General features: G+C 34.9%; 2 protein-coding genes across 3 annotated transcripts; one reads left to right on the plus strand and one right to left on the minus strand.

Annotated features, from left to right (window-relative positions):
• Positions 1-59: 59 nt before the first annotated feature.
• Positions 60-10829, minus strand: LOC105127945 (RNA helicase family protein). Its single transcript, XM_011029421.1, has 22 exons — positions 10485-10829; positions 10337-10411; positions 10126-10215; positions 9899-9978; positions 9237-9306; positions 9061-9146; positions 8533-8602; positions 8301-8396; positions 7350-7455; positions 6930-6976; positions 6735-6818; positions 6588-6641; positions 5801-5901; positions 5015-5105; positions 4646-4810; positions 4152-4241; positions 3869-3940; positions 3153-3251; positions 2890-2976; positions 2162-2215; positions 1972-2051; positions 60-353 (listed from the first exon to the last, which is right to left on the minus strand). Exons 1-22 carry the CDS (start codon positions 10743-10745, stop codon positions 203-205), a joined length of 2109 nt encoding a protein of 702 aa, XP_011027723.1. The 5' UTR covers positions 10746-10829; the 3' UTR covers positions 60-202.
• Positions 10830-14918: 4089 nt separating this feature from the next.
• On the plus strand, positions 14919-19025 carry LOC105127947 (glutamate receptor 2.9-like). 2 transcript variants are annotated; one of them, XM_011029427.1, is made up of 6 exons: positions 14919-15119; positions 15292-15405; positions 15490-16787; positions 17341-17647; positions 17752-18149; positions 18287-19025. In XM_011029427.1, exons 2-6 carry the CDS (start codon positions 15309-15311, stop codon positions 18779-18781), a joined length of 2595 nt encoding a protein of 864 aa, XP_011027729.1. In that variant the 5' UTR covers positions 14919-15119; positions 15292-15308; the 3' UTR covers positions 18782-19025. The 2 variants fall into 2 exon arrangements, with proteins under 2 accessions (XP_011027729.1, XP_011027728.1); XM_011029426.1 differs by having other exon boundaries at positions 14919-15405.
• The last annotated feature ends 2062 nt before the right edge of the window (positions 19026-21087 follow it).

Here is a 21087-nt window from a genome sequence, read left to right on the forward strand (position 1 = left end):
CAGAACAATCAACACATGCGCTCGGACAAACTTTTTTTTATAAGAAAAAAATCAAAGCATTAAACAGAACAAATTTCTTTAATGAAATCAGAAAAATGATATAGAATCTATATCATAGATAACTGTTCAAGAGATTAAATAATCACCACAAAATTAAGTTGTACCTTCTTTACATCCATTAGAAAAACAATTGCTAAGGTGGTTAGTGACCAATGGGATCCGGTCTTCGTTGATGCTGGAAAAAATGTGGAGCAGCCTCTGTTAGCCAAGAAGGATCAACAGTCATGACATTCCGCATGTATTGCCGGTCTGTTGAGACAAGAGAGTGGTATATAACCCATTTTGGATTAACTCTGCAACAAGATAAAAGTTTTTAGATGATCAGACTTCGCACATGTACAAAACACAATATGAGAACTCAACAGCAAAACTTGACCATATTTGTCAAGGCCCAGACACTGAGATGCCGTATTATCTAGATTCTATCATAAGATGATATACAAAGCCATCATCTAAATACATTCAAGGATCATTCTAAGAACCAATATTCATAAATACTGTAAGTTGATGAAAATTTTCAGTGAACATCTAGTACAGCGAATACTAGTTCTTAGAGAAACATTCAATAAAATCATTGATCCTAAATTCAAAATAAGTGGCCTCATATCATCAATTGAATCCTGAGCTTAAATTCTAAACAAGTGAAATACCACGAAGCTGATCAATGGTCAAAGTCTCCAAATTATTCCTCTCTTTGATGGCTGTTACTATGTGTTCAAATTTTGAGTCTAGAGATTGAAGAATTTTTTCCAATCACCCGTACATACTCCAAGTTCTCCCCTACCTTCTCAACTGATTCACCAGTCAGGACTCGTAAAAACTAATTTGAAATCAATTCAGAATCTTTTATATGGAGAGATTCAAACTCTCCTCTCAAAGTTTGGAGACAAACTCTTTCACAGTATCATCACCCTATAAAAAGTTTGGAGACAAACTCTTTCACAGTATCATCACCCTATAAGGCAATTTGGAGAATATCCCATGCCTGTTTTGCACCTGCTACAGAAGCGATCTTCTCAAACATGCCTAGGCATACATGTATCAAAGTGAGGGCTTTTGGTCCTTCTTGCGAGCTTTTTGCTAAGCTACCTTCTGCACTTGATTCAAGGTTTTTTCATCTTCAGGCCCTTCGTAACCTCTCTACAACCTCCCATGCATCTTGAGAACCAAGAAGAGCCTTTATAGATACACCAATTGTCATAATTTTCCTTTGACAATTTTGAAAATTGAAAAGGAAACATTCCACTACTCATCATCTTTTCTCAAAAGCTATGATACCATTCCTTAGAAATATGGTGGTGAAGCAAGAAACTTACACAAGAGAAAGAAGTATTTTGAAACTGAAACTCTGATTAACTTACTTCCACATGTACAACTCAAAAACTTACATTACTGTTTATAAGACTCCTGGTACTTTCACAACCCTTACACTTCCACAATATAACTCCTTGAACATCAACCATATTAATGTAAACACTAGAATACAATGTAAACGTGTGACTAATGCATGAACCAATTAAATGCATTCATGAATGAGTGCTAGATTCCAGAACAAGTTTATCTTGAAAACATCCCCTCTTGGTTATTCAACATCTATGAACTGGAAAGTCACAATCATGCCTATCCTTCCACATATATGTGGCAAGGAAGAGAGTAGTAAGCCTAACACTACCTAGTCACTATATCCTCACCCTACCAGATGTAGCAAAAGTTATAACCATCAACACATTTGCAATTGAGAATGTCACTTGAATATGGATTGCTAGCATAATATTCACAAACCAGTTCACGATTGAGCATCAATTGCATCACAAAACAAATCATGTGATTCTTGTTTTGATGTTTATGCCATATTTGCAGCACTGGATGAAATTCACTAAATATTTAAATATCAAACTCCAGCCTACTAACCTGAACAACACAGACGAAGGATGAATATAAACTTCTTGAGAACCTCTAACAGTCTTGTACATCCCGTTATGACTGAATGCCTTTCAATAAAATATAATCACAACTTTTATCAGGACATTAGGCTAAAAAAGAATACGATTCATTCCATACTTCTAGTTTGGCAGGAAACATGGAAAATTAAGTCACTCACTTCTAAACGACTTGCATTTGCAAAAAATCCAGCAGTAACTGCTTTCCTTACTGCCTACAAGATCATTTAGAGAAAGAAGGTGAGCAGTGGAGGACAGTGAAAATCAGATCTATATGTCTGTACACATACAAACAAATAATGTTTTCAAAAAGTCATATCATGTTTAATAGAAGAGGAAAAGCCAAAAGATATGAAGAGTCAACCTCCCTGAGTGTCTGACACATCAAATTATTAAGGTTCATGAAATAGGAAAGACAGTGCACAATTGTATGCCACTCAAAAAGCCACTCATGAAAGTTTATTTGGGTCATGAAGGAGAAACTAAGGCGAAAGTATTTACTGTTTCACATTTTAATTTTATATTTAGCACATCCTTAGAAATGGAACAAAAGGTAAGAAAACATATGAACCAGAAAGTTGACTCAGACCACTTGAAGAAATCTGTCAAGAACATGTATTTAAGTAAAAGAAGCAATGACATAAGGTTTCCTGAGCTTAATATAGATTCCGATAGGATAAATCCACTTTCACATTCAGCTATAAATAAGTTCTCAATGTGCAGAAAAGAGCAGGGTACAGTAGGAACAAACAACAAACAGAAAGCATACAAGACCTACTTAAATGAGGGTAGCAATCTTATAGAAGCTTTTTTTTTTTAATTTTTTTTAATAAACGGATTTCTTTGTTCTCTCCCAAGAACAAAATCAGTAAATTTTTGCAAAACCTACCAGAATGTCCCCTTCACAAGATTTTAAGACTATGCCTAATCTCAGCGCTGTTCTTCTGAGCTGTTCCCTAATTTCAATTACCTTCTTCTGCAGAACAAATTGAATTATTATCAAAACATCATCTATATGAATTGCACCATTTAAAATATCTGGGATGGAAAAACTGAACGACAGCAGATTTCATTGAGAAAGGCCAACAAAAAGCAGAAAGAAAATTTAACCATATCTAAAGTTTACAGACAGTAGTAAGAACAGATGCATACCATAGCTTGGTAATTCATATAATTCTTATGACACCATTGCGATGATTTACCAGATTGAAGAAAACCTTTATAAACATTTAGGAATGTAACATGGTCACCCTGCAATGTATCAAAAAACAAAAACATTTATAACATTAAAATTTTTGAGCTGAGAAAAACAAGATATGTTGGTTAACAAATGAAATGAAGAGCAAAAGTAATCAAATGATGCAGTTACTGAGACCAGTGTAGAGTAAAATTAGATGAAACCGCAGCATACATGCAAATGTACTAGAAATGAGGTTGTAAAATTAAAGAACAGGTGACCAACATATAAGTTTCATTTTACATAAACTTACTTAAAATCATTGAGCATCAACCCAAATATTAAAAGTAAGAGAATATATCACAACTACTAGTTAAATGCAGCTATGAACAATAAAAAAAAATGGAAAAAGAATTATGGCTCCATACAAGATGAAGCAAGATATTGTTGGATGAGTAAACTAGTTACGAGAAGATGGTCAGGAAGGATATTTTTTTTTTCAAAATATTGCAGGCAAGGCTTGGTATAAGATTCTTCCCGATACAGTTGCTCAATTGGCAGGACTACAAGAGGTATAAACAAGGGTCAAGAATATCTTGCTTCCAATTCATACAATCAAGAAATAAACTTCAATGCATAGAACTGTTCACTGCACAAGATAATAGCAAGAATGACAGACAAAATCAAATACCTCAGCAGCTGCAAATCTCAACTTGGCTTCGTCTAATTCCTTTTGCACCCCCCTACCAGAAACCCAAATAGACTGCAACAAGACATGCAAAGCATTAACTAACCTACAAGGTAACATTTCCTTTATGCTCTTCCTTGTAAATTTATTATTATCGCTAACTGTTTTATAGGGTACTTTCTTATGGCTTTCTGAGAATTTTCCAATTCTAACTACTAAGCTGAGGAAACAGAAGAAAAAAGAAAAAAGAAAACAAAAACTTGAATAAAGAATAAAAAAGCTTTACCTGGATGGAGAGAATAGCTGCGATTGAGATGATCTCATCAGAACATCCTAGCTGGTTTGAAGATAGTATCATTTTAGATATCATTGGATCCTGCAAAATTTACATAGATTTGAGTTCATGTCTTATAAATTCTAAACAAGAAAACCTATGCTTGCCATGAATACAACAGAAAACATTTCATGATAACCAGCAATACTCATTTAGAACAACAGATTTAAATTAAAGATGCAAAATAACTGAAAAACAAATCAAACAAAAGCATCAGGCTGAGCTGATGAACAATAAGATCTCTTAGAAGTAACAATGCTACTCATACTACATTTCCTCATGTTGTCATCCAGTGGATAAATAAGGTAAAAGATATGTTAAGAACATGTATTTCACTCCAAAAAGAAATTCATAATTATTCCCCACAGATGAGAGAATGATGTGCATAAATAAACGATCCAGCAATAAAAGCCAAAAATCTCTACAATAGTCAGGAGGCAACATACTAATGGAATCTCTGCTGCTTGAAACCCAACAGGCGAAGTAAGCTTAGCATCATCATCAAGGACTCCTAGTGAATAAAGAACTTCAAGTGCTCGAATCATTGCTTCAGGTGGTGGAGATGCTGGCCAATCAAAGCCTAGTATATTGTCTATTCCCAAGGCTTTTAACTGAGATATCAGAACACAATAACAATTACAGTCTAACATACAAACCTTCCAATGCAAAACTTCATGTTTACCTAGAAAAATCAATTCTTGGAATTTGAAGATCATTTGGCCACTAGTATGAAAGTAACAGTAACAACAACAAGAACTTTGTAGAAAGGAAGCATGTGTACACCACAGAAACCAAAAAAAAAAAAAAAAAGGTACCTGAATCACACAGGAAACAAGTTTTGACCTTTGCATCTCCGGGATCCCAACAGAAGACATTTCATTGACAAAGTACTCTTCCGTGTATAACCTGGTTGCAGACACCACCATATGTAATTATATGCTGTTATATTTGAAAAAGACAGAAAACCACAAGATGTAATCTAAATTAACTATTAAAGCCACAAAATCTATAATTTACATACAGAAACCATGGGGATTGAGCAAAATGTATCACAAATCAAGTTTATAAACATAAGGCAGGAGGATTTCTTATCAGGAGTTCAAAGAATTTTACTAAACAAATTTGTGACCTAAGATGTTGGATGGATAAAATGAGAACTAGATATCTGTAGCATATTTGAACAGTTAAAAGAAAGTCATATTGGGGCTTAATATGTCCTTAAAGTTTTTAGTCACCAGAGAGCATATTTGTATCACTGCAGAAAGTCCTATGAAACAAATTCTTGGTTCCTACTATCAACAGTCCTCGTATGTTTCATCCTGCAATAGCTAATTGCTAATTTAAAAATAATGTTAGCAAAGGTATTCCCACACCCTAGGTAAAGGGTACTACAAGTTTTATTCAATAATTAGAAGCCTTGGTGAACAAATTATAAACTCAATGTCACGCCCTCAACTCTCTGAGTAATAAAATACAGTAGAGAATGGAAAACATATAGTTTAACTGTTAACTGAAATGACTATTATAAAACATGCTTAAGATCAAATTATAAGATCATGAATAGTAAAAATTGACAAGTTCACCCATCTGTAGTAAGTTACCTGTAACACTTCCCAGGTCGAACTCTTCCAGCTCTACCAGCTCTTTGTCTAGCAGACGCCTTTGATATGGGGGCCACCACTAGATTTTCAATATCTGAGATCTGCAGCATAGAAAATAAAAGCAACTAACTAAAAATAAAAGCAACTAACTAAGAGAAACAGATATGCATACAAAGTTAAAATAATGAGGCTATCTCCTTGAAACAATATAATCAGTAATTGTGGAGATACAACATTCTCAAAGGTCATGGCACATAGAGAATCTATCCGGCTCCAAAAGTCCTTGACCCCTTACCCATATACTTACTTATTTCTGTACCTAAGCAGGTTTTCATAGCTAATTAGTCAAACAAAAAACAAGGCAAAAAAAAAAAAAAACAATAATGACAACAGGAAAGAGAAAAGGGAAGAAACTCTCAATAATAATTTACATTTACTTTTCTAAATAATTTAATCAATTATTTTCTCAACATTAGTTCATATGAAATGAGAATGAAGCATCCATAAATTAATCAACAACTCCAATAAACTAGGGCTCTATAAACATGAAAACAACATAAGAAAGCACCAAACAAATATCAATGTACATTCAATTAGGAAAGTTGCACTTTCATAGTTGGGTAAATATTAAAAGCACATTTTAACTCCTGAATACCCAATAAGAAATGTCACACACTTATGAGACAGAATTTTGTGTTCAGAAAAATCATAATTCCCTGCAGCACACCACATCTACCCATTCTTGATTTTTTTTTACAAAAAAAAAAAAAACCATGATGAAAATTACCGGATTGTAGAACTGCTGTTTTGAGAATCCACTGTCAATAACATAGACAACGCCCTAAGGGAATCAAAGGAACAAGGGTAGATGGTGATTCTCTGCCTGGTACCACAAAATAATCACATCTTGTATTTTAGAATAAGAACATGTTACCTCCAGTGTCAATGACGTCTCTGCAATATTGGTTGATATCACCACTTTCCTCTTCCCTCTAGGAGTTGGGGAAAACACCAGATCCTATTAAAGGGAACAAAAAAGCATGTTCCATAATTCCAAAACAAGATAGCTAGCCACAAGAAAATAAAAAACAATTTAATACTTCTGGGTAACACACAATATGTCACAAACCTGGTCTGCTCGTGGGAGACTGGAGTACAAAGGCAAAACAATCAATCCTGAAAAATATGATGATTTTAATCATATAAAAATGTCTATAAAACCCATTCCTACAAAAGAAACACTGTAAAACAAAAATATCATTCTAACATTCATTTCATTGAACTCGGTGCTTAGCTCTGGGAACATAAAGTCACACTGCAGTAATTCAAAGAGCAGTCCTCATCCAAATACAAAATACTTGTGCTCCTTAATTTAATCTAAATATAGTATTTTATGCCACGTAAGAAGTCCTTATCTGAATACAGAACCACTAACAGAGATATAGTACCCCACAGACTTTCACATTTATCAACAATGCTCTATTCACAACCACTCATAGATAACTATATGCAAATAGTTACAAGTCAAAACTTATGCTGTGTTTTGTACCTGAAGAGATCTTTCTGCTGGCATGAGCTTCTTCATTAAGCAGCCGAATAGCAGCATCAATATCATCTTGACCAGTGAGAAATACAAGAATGTCACCTGCAGGTTCCTAGAAAACAAATATACATCAAAATTGTTAGTGCAGCACAATATTTTCATTATTCATTGCGGTATATCAATTTTTTCTGAAAGCTTGAACTTCAAAAAAAATAAAATAAATAAACATAAACAACATGAAGAAGGCTCTTTACATCAACATCACCAATAAATTGAGTTGTCTTGACCATAGCTAAAGGTAGTGACACTGCACAAGTGTTGATGCATGGAAGGATGGAAGATTCAAATATTGACACAATTTATCAATAATGAGCTTTTGTCATAAAACTAAATGCTATGAAAATATTTGAAGCAGTGTGTAGTGTTCGATGATATGTTTATGCCCATGATAGGGCAGCTATAAACAGTGACAGGAAACCTTCCACCACTCAAATTCTATTATTTTACCAAGAGTTGTAAAGCTTCTTCACAATATATTTCTACTTGCTTTCAAGTATAATGACAATTTATACCTGCTATATACTTTATTAAAAGATTTTTCTGGTTAATTTTGGTTTGAAAGACAGGTTTTGCCAAGCTATAATAAGTTTAGATCCATCATACATCAACCATCATGCAATAGCGACAAACCCTCAAGCCTCAGTTACATCCACTCTTCAAGCTAATTGATCAGGAGTCTTGGTAAGCAAGACTTGAGACTCAGTTAATTACAGATATGTAATCAGTTCTGAGATTCTTTAATTAAAAACTTCTAACACGTGCCACCAGAGTTGATATATGATTGAGGTCTGTTAACCAAAGGAGTGCAAATACCTCAAGATACAACAAGGAAGTTTTATATCCTAAAGAGGGGAAAATCAACTGAGAAACTCCATTATATTACAAGCCTCAAATCACCTGCTCGTGAATTGACAATACAGTTGAAACAGTAGCCTGAACATAGTCTGAGACAGGCTCCACAACATAATGTATGTGTACATTAAACCCTCTGCCCTGAACAGTTATAGAAAAAATGAGACCATAAAATTATCATATCTAGTCAAACAAAAAATCACCATAAATAGCTTCAAATATGAAAGCGAAGATGGCCTTCAGGGTAAAACAAATTGATGTGCACCACAAAACATACCTCAACAGATAAAATTGCAGGAACCTTCCTTGGAACAAACTCCTGATCTTCCGATTCTCGATGCTTTTTGCTAGTTTACAGGAAATAAAAGGAAGTGAGTTGACAGCCAACCTCACCTACTTTTTTCTTTGAATAGAAATGCTTATAGCTTTTAAAAATTGCTGCAGGCATGGTTAAGTTGAAACGAATTTTCCCCCCAACAAAATCTACTTGCTAAGGCCATGAGTGAAGAACTAGAGGGGTCTCACTCTTGCAGCCTAACAAATAAACACTGCACCTTAGTTGTTTCCCTGAAAAGTATGAACTTTTCAAACTTAAGCTAGATTATCAAATAAAATTTGTATGTGGAAAATTGCAAGGTCAACATTCTTAAACCCAAGGTGCGATGTATTATTGTCAGGTTAACAATGCAAATGAAGGTTTTCCAAGTCCCTTCAATTAATCTTCCAAAAGAATGATATCCTGAAACACTAGCATGGCAACAACAGAGAATATAATCCCACTTTACTCAAGCAATTACAAGCATACCTAGTCTGGAAGAAATCTGACATGGATTTTGCCTCGATTGTAGCAGATGAGATAATCAGGCGCAGTTCAGGTCGACGTCGCTGGATCTGGAATCCCAAGAGTTGTCAAAATTAAATGAAAATAAATCCACCAAAGCTGGAAATTTAGTTTCTCAAACAAGTGACACCAAACTTTACCTTTTTCAGGAGACCTAGTAGAATATCAGTTGAAATAGACCTTTCATGAGCCTCATCTACCATGATGACACTGAGATGTAACATATTCGAAAAGGTAAGAAAAAAATGGCACCAATCAGGAAAACAAACAAAAGAAGATTGTGGCATAAAAAAGGGCTAGAATCTACATATCATAAAATAACTCTAAATCTATTACAAAATAAAGAATAATAATAAACAAAAAACACAGAGACAAGACATTTCATTAGGACCACTGCTCGGTGCTACGACTATCAAGCTTCACATCATAAGTGCACATGTTCAAGCAAATCAGCAACAACGCCAGGAAAAATGCAGCAGAGAACCATTTACAGTTTCTTCCAGATGATTTCCCAAATTCTTCCTTCCGAAAGAATCCACATGAGTAGTTAAACACTATTTACAAATAAGACTCCTTGATAATGGACCACAAGGTACATCTGGAAATGCAGATCAATGGATCTTTTAGCAGTTCTTTAATTATAAATGTTGGCATTGTGTTGGCACCAATTATCAATAGCCATGAACTACATTGGCTGCTTGCTTGATTTAAAAAATGCATAACAAAAGGAAAAGAAATATGGTACACTAAAAAAATGGGAAAAACAACAAACATTTCTAGAATCATAGGCCATAGCTAATACCTATACTTGGTCAAAAGCGGATCGTCCATAATTTCTCTCAATAATACCCCATCTGTTAGAAACTTAATCATAGTTGCAGCCTGCAATGCCAAAAGAATAAAAATTTGAGCACCAACGATACACAGGATACCAACAAACAACCAAATACCACTCTATGCAGAACCCATGAACCACATGATAAAAAGTAAAAGATAACAAAACAATACAAAGGAAGTGAGCTGCCTCACTGGATTGGTAACATCCTCAAATCGAATTGTGTAACCGACTTCCTCTCCAAGCTTAACATCCATCTCTTCAGCCACCCTTGAAGCAACCGTCTGGTCATTACAACACCATTTAAATGTTTCAACAACCATACAAACTATTCTGAAATCGAAACTAAATCATTTTTCCCAGTACTTAACATTGAAAGAGGTGATCCAAGCCTAGAAACCGTACCTGGACTGCGAGTCTTCTCGGCTGGGTGCAAGCTATAACACGTCCACCATCAGCCCAACCAGCCTCTTTAAGATACTGAAATTCAATCAATCAATAAATTCAAAATCCCAATACATTTCCAAAATTTAACACAAAATTGTCAATAAACCTGAGGGATTTGCGTGGTTTTTCCGCTACCGGTCTCGCCGACGATAATAGTGGTGGCGTGAGTCTCTACGAGGTACAGAATTGCTGTCCTGTACTTGTAAACAGGCAATCTCTGCCTTTGACTCCCAATACTTGCATATCCAAACCTGGAGGAAGAGGAGGCAGCGGAAGAGAGAGGGGGGCCGAAAAATACTACACCGCCTTCTTCGTCTTCGATAATGCGGGGTTTCTCGCTGCCCGGTTTCCAGAATTGTTGTGACATTTTTATTTTTATTTTTTTAGCTTAACAGTTACTTGCTATGAAGCATGAGCTCCTTCCTCCAGTCGGGGGTTTTGGGCTTTCAAGTTTGTTATTTTAGGGTCGGGTTACTTATATGGATAGCCCGGATGCAGGTTTAAGACATGGTTGGTACCTCTGGGTTTGAAATTTTCCAAAACAGTCCCTCATCTTTGTTTTGATGGAGCTCTCTTCATTATATGCCTCTCTTCTTTAATTTATCAACAATCAAACCAAATCCAGGAATCATTAAGAACCACGAAATCCATGAGACCATCTAATATGACTAACAAGGGAGATGCCTTATTTTTCATATTTTTTTTTGAAGAAAAAATATTAATACCTTTTTCTTCCCCTACCGTCTTACCCTACGTTTGAAATTCGTAATCATCATATGCAAATCAATGGTCACAAACCATCCATCTTGCATGCTCATATTTATCATTCCAAACCATTTTTCTTATTACTCAGTAGACAATAATTAAATCCATCATTAATATAATATATTAATTAAGTCTTAATATTAACTAATTAATGAATGTTGTAGAATAACATGTACAACGGTGAGGAAAGATAGGTAAGAACAAGTCGTACAAATTATATTATGATTAAGACTATGTAATCTTTATTTATGTTGAATAGTTTGTATAATATTAGGATTTTAAGTTTATATGAAATTCTATCTTTATAACATTATAAATAAATCATTTAGTAGATAAAAATGATGGCCAACCACTTATACACAATTTATTCACAGCTTTATGCAATTTATAAGCTTTTTTTAATCATTTTCTTGTAATTTATTTTTCTCTACAACTTTCTTTATTTTTATTTATTTTGTGTTTTTACATAATTTGTACTTTTAAAATTTTTCTTTTTAAGAATTACACACTTTATTTTATTTACGAGGCTTCTAGATTTCTCTACTCGAGATTAAGTCAATAGTTACAATTAATTATAAATATAAAAACCAACGGAAAAGTCTCAATTAGACGTATCACAAGATAGCTCTTAACTAGAGGTGAAGAAAAAAATAAAAAAATAAAAAAATTCAAAAAAATAGGAAAAAAGTAATTGAAAAAATTGAATTGAAAAAAACTGAATTAACTAGTTAAAAAATCATAAAAATTTTATGGTTATTTCGGTTTTAATTTTTAAAATCTGAAATCGATTGAATTTAACCAAAACAATTCAACCATGCCAACCTTTAAAAAAACCAAATATAAATAGAAAAAATCCTAGATCTAAAGTAAAGTAACATTCAGCAGACATAGTTGACACCCCCTTTTTTCTACCTTTCATCATCTTCTCACAACCCTTCTCTCTTTTTCTTTTTTTCTCCCTTTTTCTCCCTATCTCTCATCATCTTTGCACAGCCCCCCTCCCCTTTCTCTTTTTTCTCCATGCCTCTCATCTTTCCTCGTAGCCCCCCTCCTTTTCTCTCTATCTCTCGTCTGATCTCTTTAAGTTCACTCCTATATTAATATTTATTTCAATCAAATTACATGGATAAATAAAAAAAATAATTTTTTGATGATTAAAATTCTAACTTCATTTCAAGTTCATCTTTGCAGTTTGTATCTTGAGAGTCTGCATCTTATGAGTTTTTGTTTTTTTTATTATTATTATGTTATAATTTGCTCGAAGTTTGTCGGTAGATTTATGTTCTTGAACAACAAAAATCAAGATTTGCTTATAAATTTTGAGCACTAGACATCGAGATTTGCTTGTAGTTTATGGGCATTGGGCACTGAGATTTGCTTTTTCAGTTTTACCGGTTTTTGAACAATAAAAACCAACCGCATCGAAACTAGCTAATTTTAACCGGTTTTGGTTTTAAAATTTTAAAATTAATAATATCGATTTGGTTCAATTTTTTATGTAAAAACTGAACCGAACCAAAAATAATTACCCCTACTCTTCACAAATGTAACCAATGATTGACTTAGCAAAATAATATTATAGTAGTCAACATGACCACACAAGTTAGGGTTAATTGTTAAGCCTAATCAAATGAAAAAAATTTCTGAGATAGACTCTTTTTATTTAGATATCGAAGGGGTAAGTCCTAAGATATTTTACGAGCACTCCAATAGGAATTTTTGAAAGTTTTTAAACTCATCTTAGATACCAATTGCTAGTTTTATGATGTGCCACTGTAACATGTGTTATTTAATAATGGTGGAGCACTTGATATAATTGAATGACGTTGATCAAGGAGATAAGTCGCAACACGGCTTATATATTTCCTTTTAAAATAACAACGTTAGATTTTGTAAGAGGAGTTTGAGACGTTATAAAAGTATGGATTTAATAGATTTTATAATATAGTTTGAGACGCTGTAAAAATGCTACAAATAAATTTAATAGTTCAATCCTTAAAAAATATATTTATTAAAAAAATAATTATGAATTCCAAACGAAATTAATTTTACTTTTTAAAAGTATAAGGATACCCGATTAAAAAAAATAAAAACTAAAGGCACTACTTTTAGAGTTTCTTCTTCTTTTTTTCTTTTTCTTTTTTTAAAAAAACAAAGACAAGTTATAAGGTCCTACTTGAACGAATTGGGCGAATTCAATTCTTACTAATATATGTGTGGCATCCTTAATTAGTACTGTCTTAGCATCTGATGTGTTGCCTCCTAAATGGATCTACTGAAAAAAAATCTTCAAAATTCACAAAACTTAAGTCTTTTGTATTGCAGTCGTTATTGGTAGGAGCAGCCTCTTCGTTGTTTTCCTTTCTATTCATCAGAGACACACACACACACTATAGATCAAGAACTAGGATCTTAATTTATGCGATCACATGTCGACTATTTACTCCCCTCGATCGCTTGTGAAGGTTTTTCTCTGTTTGAATAAAGATTTGGTCGTTATTTCTAGTTTATTCAACTATTATATTGCATTTAAATTTTTATACAAGACTACAAAGGCCATTTCTTTTATGATAGCCATTATTTCGCTACCTAGAATATCAAGTTTTTAGATATATCAAATCTCGCTGCAGAGTGATTTTGATATTTTTTTTATCATTTTTTTATTTTATGTTTTTTTCTCTGTGATTTTAATTTTTTTTAGTTAAGATAGAGTTCTTAATTTATTTAAAGTTTTGTAAATCTTTTAACTATTGTGTATGGCCCTGCATCATGTGATAATAGGACCACCAAATTAATTAAGAAGAGAGGCAGTTGATTCTCTTTAAAATAATGGTTCGGCTACTGTAGATGCGGTAGTAAAATTTGAACAAGAGAGAAGAAGAAAACCTGGAGAAAGAAAGTAGAAAAGGCAGTAGAGTAACCCGTGTTCTTTTTTCGATTTCTAGCTCGTTCATCATTGGATTGGACTAAGATTTTGATAGTAACTTCTAGATACGTTACTCTTCATTCTAAGATTTTGACAGAAAACGGGGCTATCAGTATTGTAAGTTTTTCTCAAATAATTCTCCTTTAATCTTGTTGTAATCCGAGAATAAGTTATTCTTGATGGTATATATATGTTGTATCCCTTAGTTGAATCTGAGAAAGAATAATTGTGAACCTGTTATTTATTGATAGTGGAAATTTTTAGGTGGACTACGGTCCCATAGTTTTTCCCGCATCAGATTTTCCACGTTAAAATTTTGATGTTGATTTGTATGATTATTTGTATTATATATTGATGTTTTTTTGTTCCTAGTTTTCCCAACATTAATAAGATAGAATTGATTATCATTATTTTCAGAAAAATAAAACATGAGAATTTAATGCTGATATTTTCAGTTTTTTTTAATTTATATAATTATTCTGTATTATTTATTTAATTACTGTTTTTAACTTCCACCCGCTTCAACAACAAAAACAAAACTCTCGACATAATCCATCAAATTAACGGGTTTGCTTTGTGAAAATCATTTGCAAGGTTGGGGCTCCAAGTCGCAATTAGTAATTAGCACATGCATGTTGGTTTTCCAAAATATTTACTTTAATGCAAAGTCAAAGTCAATGTAGAATCTACCAATACCGCTTTCCTAATATTGGACCTGCATAATATTATTCTTTGTGTGGTGTTAAAGTCAAAGTTGAATCCCCTCCGTTACTATCATCCTTGGTAGCCTTGGTTCGGAGGGCAACTAGTTTGATTTAGTCCACGCAGAACAGGTCAGCTAGAGATTCTTCAACTCACGAATTCTTCTTAGCAACTTCAGGCTCATCCTGTTCTTCCCCTTCTACACATAATTAATCTTGCCGAATATTTATATATAGATACAAACATGTCTATATATTATAGCGAATGTGAGCCTTTCATCATAAGAATTTGTCGACTCCGCACTACGGAATGAAAAGGACTAATATGTTCACCAGAAAAAATTCCCAAGTAATTTCACCTCTTATGACCGTTAATAAGGTTCAAAAACCTTGCTTTCTTTTATCTGTCCTCATCTCTATCCTTCTCATATTCTCCAATGGAGTTGAAGCTGAGATCAGGACCAACAAGGTTACTAATATCGGTGCTATCATTGATGTTAATTCCCGTATTGGAAAAGAAGAGAAAACAGCTTTGGAGATGGCAGTCCAAGACTTCAACGATATCTCAACAAACCACGAGCTCTCTCTTCACTTCAGGCATCCTGGAGAAGACCCTCTTCAAGTCGCTTATGCAGGTAATTAGTAATCGATCTCTAAATGATTTGTGTTTCTAGCTTAACATTAACAAAGCAATAGTTAATGGTTAATCTTTCTTGCAGCTGAAGAGCTCATCAAAGAGAAGAAAGTTAAAGTGATTATTGGCATGGACAATTGGGAGGAAGCAGCCCTGGTTGCTAATATTGGAAACCAGTATCAAATTCCAATTTTTTCATTCGCAACACCGGCCATAACCCCGCCATTAACTACACTCCGTTGGCCTTTTCTAATAAGAATGGCTAGTGATGGGTTAGAACAAATGAGATGCATTGCAGCCCTTGCCCAATGTCATAATTGGAGAAAGGTAGTAGTGATTTATGAAGATAATGTTTATGGAGGTGAATCTGGCAATTTAGCTCTTTTGTCTGAGGCTCTGCAAGAGGTTGGTTCGGAGATTGAGTACCGCTTGGTTCTTCCACCATTTTCATTGTTAACGGATCCAGAAGACGTTGTCCAACATGAGCTTATAAAGCTACAAAAAGATACCGAATCACGGGTTTTTATTGTTCTTCACTCATCTTTGCCTATGCTCACTTGTCTGTTTAGAGAAGCTAAGAATATGGGACTTGTGGGCAGAGATACAGCCTGGATAGTTTCTAACAGCGTTACTAGTTTCTTGGATTCTATGAACAATTCTGTTATTTCCTCTATGGGAGGCACTTTAGGAATCCAGTCGTACTATTCTTCCAGCAGTTCTTACCAAAGATTCGAAGCACATTTCCGGAAGATTTTTCGAGCAGAGTATCTAGATGAAGATAATTTTCTGCCTGGAATTCAAGCTTTAAGAGCCTATGATAGCATTGGTATGGTTACACAGTCCATAGAAAAATTAGGTAGCGATTCAATTAGTCCAAAAATGTTGCTAAACAGCGTATTGGGAAGTGATTTCACTGGTTTGACTGGAGAAATACATTTCAAGGATGGGATGCTGTCACAAGCTCCTATATTAAGGATTGTAAATGTGGTTGGAAAGAAATACAAGGAATTGGATTTTTGGTTGCCGAATTTCGGTTTCTCGAAGACCCTCCATCCGGAAGAAGGCAAAGAAAGGTGCAACAATAGTAACGTTTGTAATATCACAGAATGTTTGGCAGGTCCAGTTATATGGCCTGGGGACCTCAACGGTCGAAACCCGAAAGGATGGGCAATGCCTACTAGTGCAAAGCCATTGAGAATAGTAGTCCCCAAAAGAACCTCATTTGACAAGTTCGTGACATTTCAAACTGGGGAGGCACTGCCAGAAGGCTTTTGCATCGACGTCTTTAATGAAGTTGTAGAACGATTGAATTACCCGCTGCCCCATGAATTTTTCGAGCATGACGGGTTGTATGATGCTATGATTGAAGGTGTCTACAACAAGGTAACGATTCTTAACTTACATTTTGTTTCAAACTTTGAATTGTGATCTTGATGCTTTCTGTCAAAAAAAAAAACTCTTTATTCTGACAATACCTATTTAAAAGTCGTTCATCAATGTGCCAGCATGTCAATGTGGAAAAAATCGAGTGCACAATTTTGTGCAAAAAAAACCCCACTGTTCATCAACCAAAACAAGCTCTTCTCCAAGTCTTAGTATGAAGGCATGCGGAAGGTACCCTTTCGGTGTAATCTCATCCATCAACTGAACAAAGTCAAAATTTGCTGCAACTCAAAAACAAGAATAAATTCATATAGCATTGTGTCTGATAAGAAACTAAAATCTCTCCACCATACATTTCTATGAAATAGTTGCAGACATTTCTCATGGTTAACCAGTCCAAATTTGACTCGCCATTGAGGCACGTCTTAGGAGTCGTAGGATTTTTCCCTTCTTTTGCTCCTGCCACCTTGTATCAGTGGTTTTTCAGCAGGTTTTTTTCTTGTTTTTTCCTGATAAGTGTTTGTTTTTCTTTTGTGCCACTTGTTAATGCAAGACTTATGATGCTGCCATTGGTGATATAACCATACTAGCTGAAAGAACAAAATACGTAGAGTTTACTCAACCTTATGCAGAGTCAGGATTGTCAATGATAGTTCCACTCGAGAACGAAGATTCGACATGGATTTTCACGAAGCCTTTCAAATTGGAGATGTGGATAGTGAGTGGTGCTCTATTCATCTACACAATGCTTATAGTTTGGTTCCTGGAGCACCAAAGCAATCCAGACTTTAGAGGCCCGTGGAAGTTTCAGATTGAGAACGCGCTTTGGTTCTTAAGTTCTTCTCTTTTCTTTATTCACTGTAAGTATTGAGATTCACAAGTTATATTGCGACTATCTAAGATCATTTTTATGGCACATTCTTTACTGGTACCTTAAATTGGAGCTCCTTGTTACATTTTGCAGCGGAAAAACTTTATAGCAACTTTACTCGAATAGTGGTGGCAGCGTGGCTCTGTGTTGTATTTATCTTAACCGCAAGCTACACAGCTAATTTGACTTCAATGCTCACCGTCCAAAGAATGGAACCTAAATTTTCGGAGTATGAGAAATATAAAAGTAACCATTTAACTGTAGGTTGTGACAACGATTCTTTCGTCCGGAATTACCTTGAGACAGTACTTGGATTTGAAACAGAAAAAATCAAGATCATTGACCACGAAAATGATTATCCTACCGAATTTGAAAGAAACAACATTGCTGCTGCCTTTCTCGAACTCCCATACGAGAAAGTTCTCCTCAATAAGTACTGTGAAAGATACACTAGCACAGAAGGCACATTCAGATTTGGAGGGCTTGGCTTTGTAAGTACTCCATTTGCACTGCACTTCTATTTCTTTACGTTCTGATGCCTGGAGTTTCTTAAAGACTTGTAACATGGCGAGGACATTTCTTTGAACATAGTTTAGTACCGAGTATTATGACTTTTTCTGTCGTGCAGGCATTCCAAAAAGGCTCTCCTATTGCTTCTGATTTTTCTAGAGTCATTCTGCGCCTCTCAGAAAAAGGAACACTAACAACACTGGAAGAACGGTGGTTTGCCCCCTCACCTGAGTGTTCAACTACTGTGACTCATAATAACGTCAAAAGCTTGAGTCTACGCAGCTTCAAGGGTATCTACATTGTATCTGCTACGATATCTACTATCTGTTTTCTACTAGTTCTCATTCCCTTGGTAAGGAATTCACGAAATCATCAAGAAGCAAATATTGAAGGCAATGTCACTCCAAGTGGTAAGAGTGGTTCAAGCAAGGGAGGTGGAATTTCAAAATACTTTTACAATGGAGACAAAACTCGTTTTCCTAGAAGAGCTTCAACTTTTGCTCAAGCACTAGACACGGATGTATGGGTCTCATCGAGGTGGGAACGTGTGAGTAATTCTGACAATTTGGAGAATCAACAGGTTTCCTCACAAGCTGAGATTGAAATGCCATAAATCCCACAGCAAAGGGATCAAAGATAAAAAGAAAATGAAGAACTTAACCTGAGATCAAGGTTCCTATGAATATTAATTATTTCTCTAACTCCGATTCCAGAAGTGGTTGAAGTTATTGATCAAGCAATATAATTTGTCAATAGCATTAGAATTTAGATGTATTAACAATCGAAGCCTATAGATTTACCTCCTTTTCTTTTTAAACTCAAGAATATTATTTATGTACATATCCTGATTAATTAAACAAATCAACGAATTGAAAAGAAAAAAGAAAAGAAAATGGAAAACTCTTGCATCTTTCATTAAAGGCAAATAAATTTTTTAGAAAATATATAATGCTTGTGCCTTTTGGTTTTAGCTAAATGGAGTACTGTACATTGTCGGAGTAAATGTAGTGGCTTGAGAAGGGACCCTATTTTTTATCAAATTCCAACTAGGACTTTTATTCATCCAAAAAGTGTGGACTTAAAGTTAGTTTCTAATAATCAACATCAACAATCTTCAAAAAAGACAAGGAGGCAATTCTTGTTTTAAATCTTTCTTCTGGCAACCTTTTCAAGGTTGAGTTTCCTTCAAGTTTCTCAGCAACTGTCCAAATTCCACCTCCAGTTTCATTGGATATAGACCCTCCAGTGATCTAATACTCGTTTATTATACGATGCGACGTCTTATATGAGAGCTGAGGGAATTTTTATTTAATACCTTAACTTCTAATATTTCAGCTTTAATCCTTTACTAGTAGACCCTTATTTGTTCAATATCAATGATCTAATTTTTGACAATGATCCGAGAGAGATTGACTTCAAGTAATTTCTTTATTTGTAAGAACTCAGTGTCCAACGTCCCCCAATACATGATGCAATCAATCAGTGGTACATGTATAGTTCGTATTAAGTAACATATAGATGTATTGTAGTTGTTATTTTCTAAAATAGATTGTCAAATACTCCATTAGCATGGTGATGTAAGGTAAGATTCTGAGGATTGATCCTGGAAGTTAAGCCACTTTAACTAAGTACGCTGTACTAGGAATCGAAAAGCGACAGAAGTACCATGAAGTTATGAACACTAGCCTGAAAAGGAGGAGCAATCGATGCTGTTGGTACGAAAAAGTAAGACCAACGAATTTAAAACGTTTTTGGGGCTGGCTATGTTAAAAAACATCAAGCCGTAACTCATTCCAGCTCCTGCTGTGTAATTTCAAAACAAGCTAGGTTTTGCTTTTCCATGCAACTATGTAATTTCAAAACAAGCTAGGCTTTACTTTTCCATCGTTAGGAGATCCAAACATTCAAACACACACAAATTTACGTGGTTCGGTAACTTGTCTACTCCACGGAGCTACTGGTTTGTATTAATCAAGCTCAAAAGCAATACAAACAACAAAACAAGGAGGAGGAGAAAATTTCTCTACTCAACTCAACTCTCACCCTTAGCTCTCTCTCTGTGTTTCTCTCTATTTCGTGGTGATCATCAGCTATCAATGGCACTCTCTATTTATAGCTGATGTGGGAGACAAGCTTCTTCTTTAGTCAACAATGGTGGGCAACAATTTCTTTGGTTAGGCACCCACCATGCAACCACCATTGACTTTAGCCATGTCTAACATGGCTGCCACCAACCATGTTGTGTCCACACCCAACAATCTCCCACTTGTACACAAATGGCGCTAGATCTGTCTTTTAATCTTTAAGACCAACTGAAGCTTTACACAGCTTCAGTTTATCAAGAGTGACTCCTTTGGTTAACATGTCAGCTGGATTCTTGCTTCCACAGATCTTTTCAAGTAATAGTTGTTCATCGTCGAGCAATTGTCGGATGAAGTGATATTTGATCTGTATGTGCTTTGTTCTAGAGTGAAATGCTGGATTCTTGGCAAGGAAGATTGCACTCTGACTGTCACTATACAAAGTACCCTTTCCATGCATCTTGCCCAATTCTTGCAGGAAACTCTGTAGCCATACTATCTCTTTTGCGGACTCTGAAACTGCAACATATTCAGCTTCTGTCGTTGAAAGAGCAACTATCTTTTGCAAGGTAGAACTCCAAGAAACAACAGTGCCTCCTAGAGTGTATATATAACCTGTAGTACTCTTTCTGCTATCAACATCTCCTGCTAGATCAGCATCTACAAAGCCTTCAAGTTTCAAACCGCCAGCTGTGAAAATAAGACATGTCTCCGATGAGCCTTTTAAGTACCTCATGATCCATTTCACTGCCTCCCAATGCTGCTTTCCAGGATTGCTCATATATCGGCTTACAACTCCCACTGCATGGGCAATATCTGGTCTAGTACAGACCATGGC

Source organism: Populus euphratica, unplaced genomic scaffold, assembly GCF_000495115.2.
Source record: "Populus euphratica unplaced genomic scaffold, PopEup_1.0 scaffold15.1, whole genome shotgun sequence".
Lineage (NCBI taxonomy): Eukaryota > Viridiplantae > Streptophyta > Magnoliopsida > Malpighiales > Salicaceae > Populus > Populus euphratica.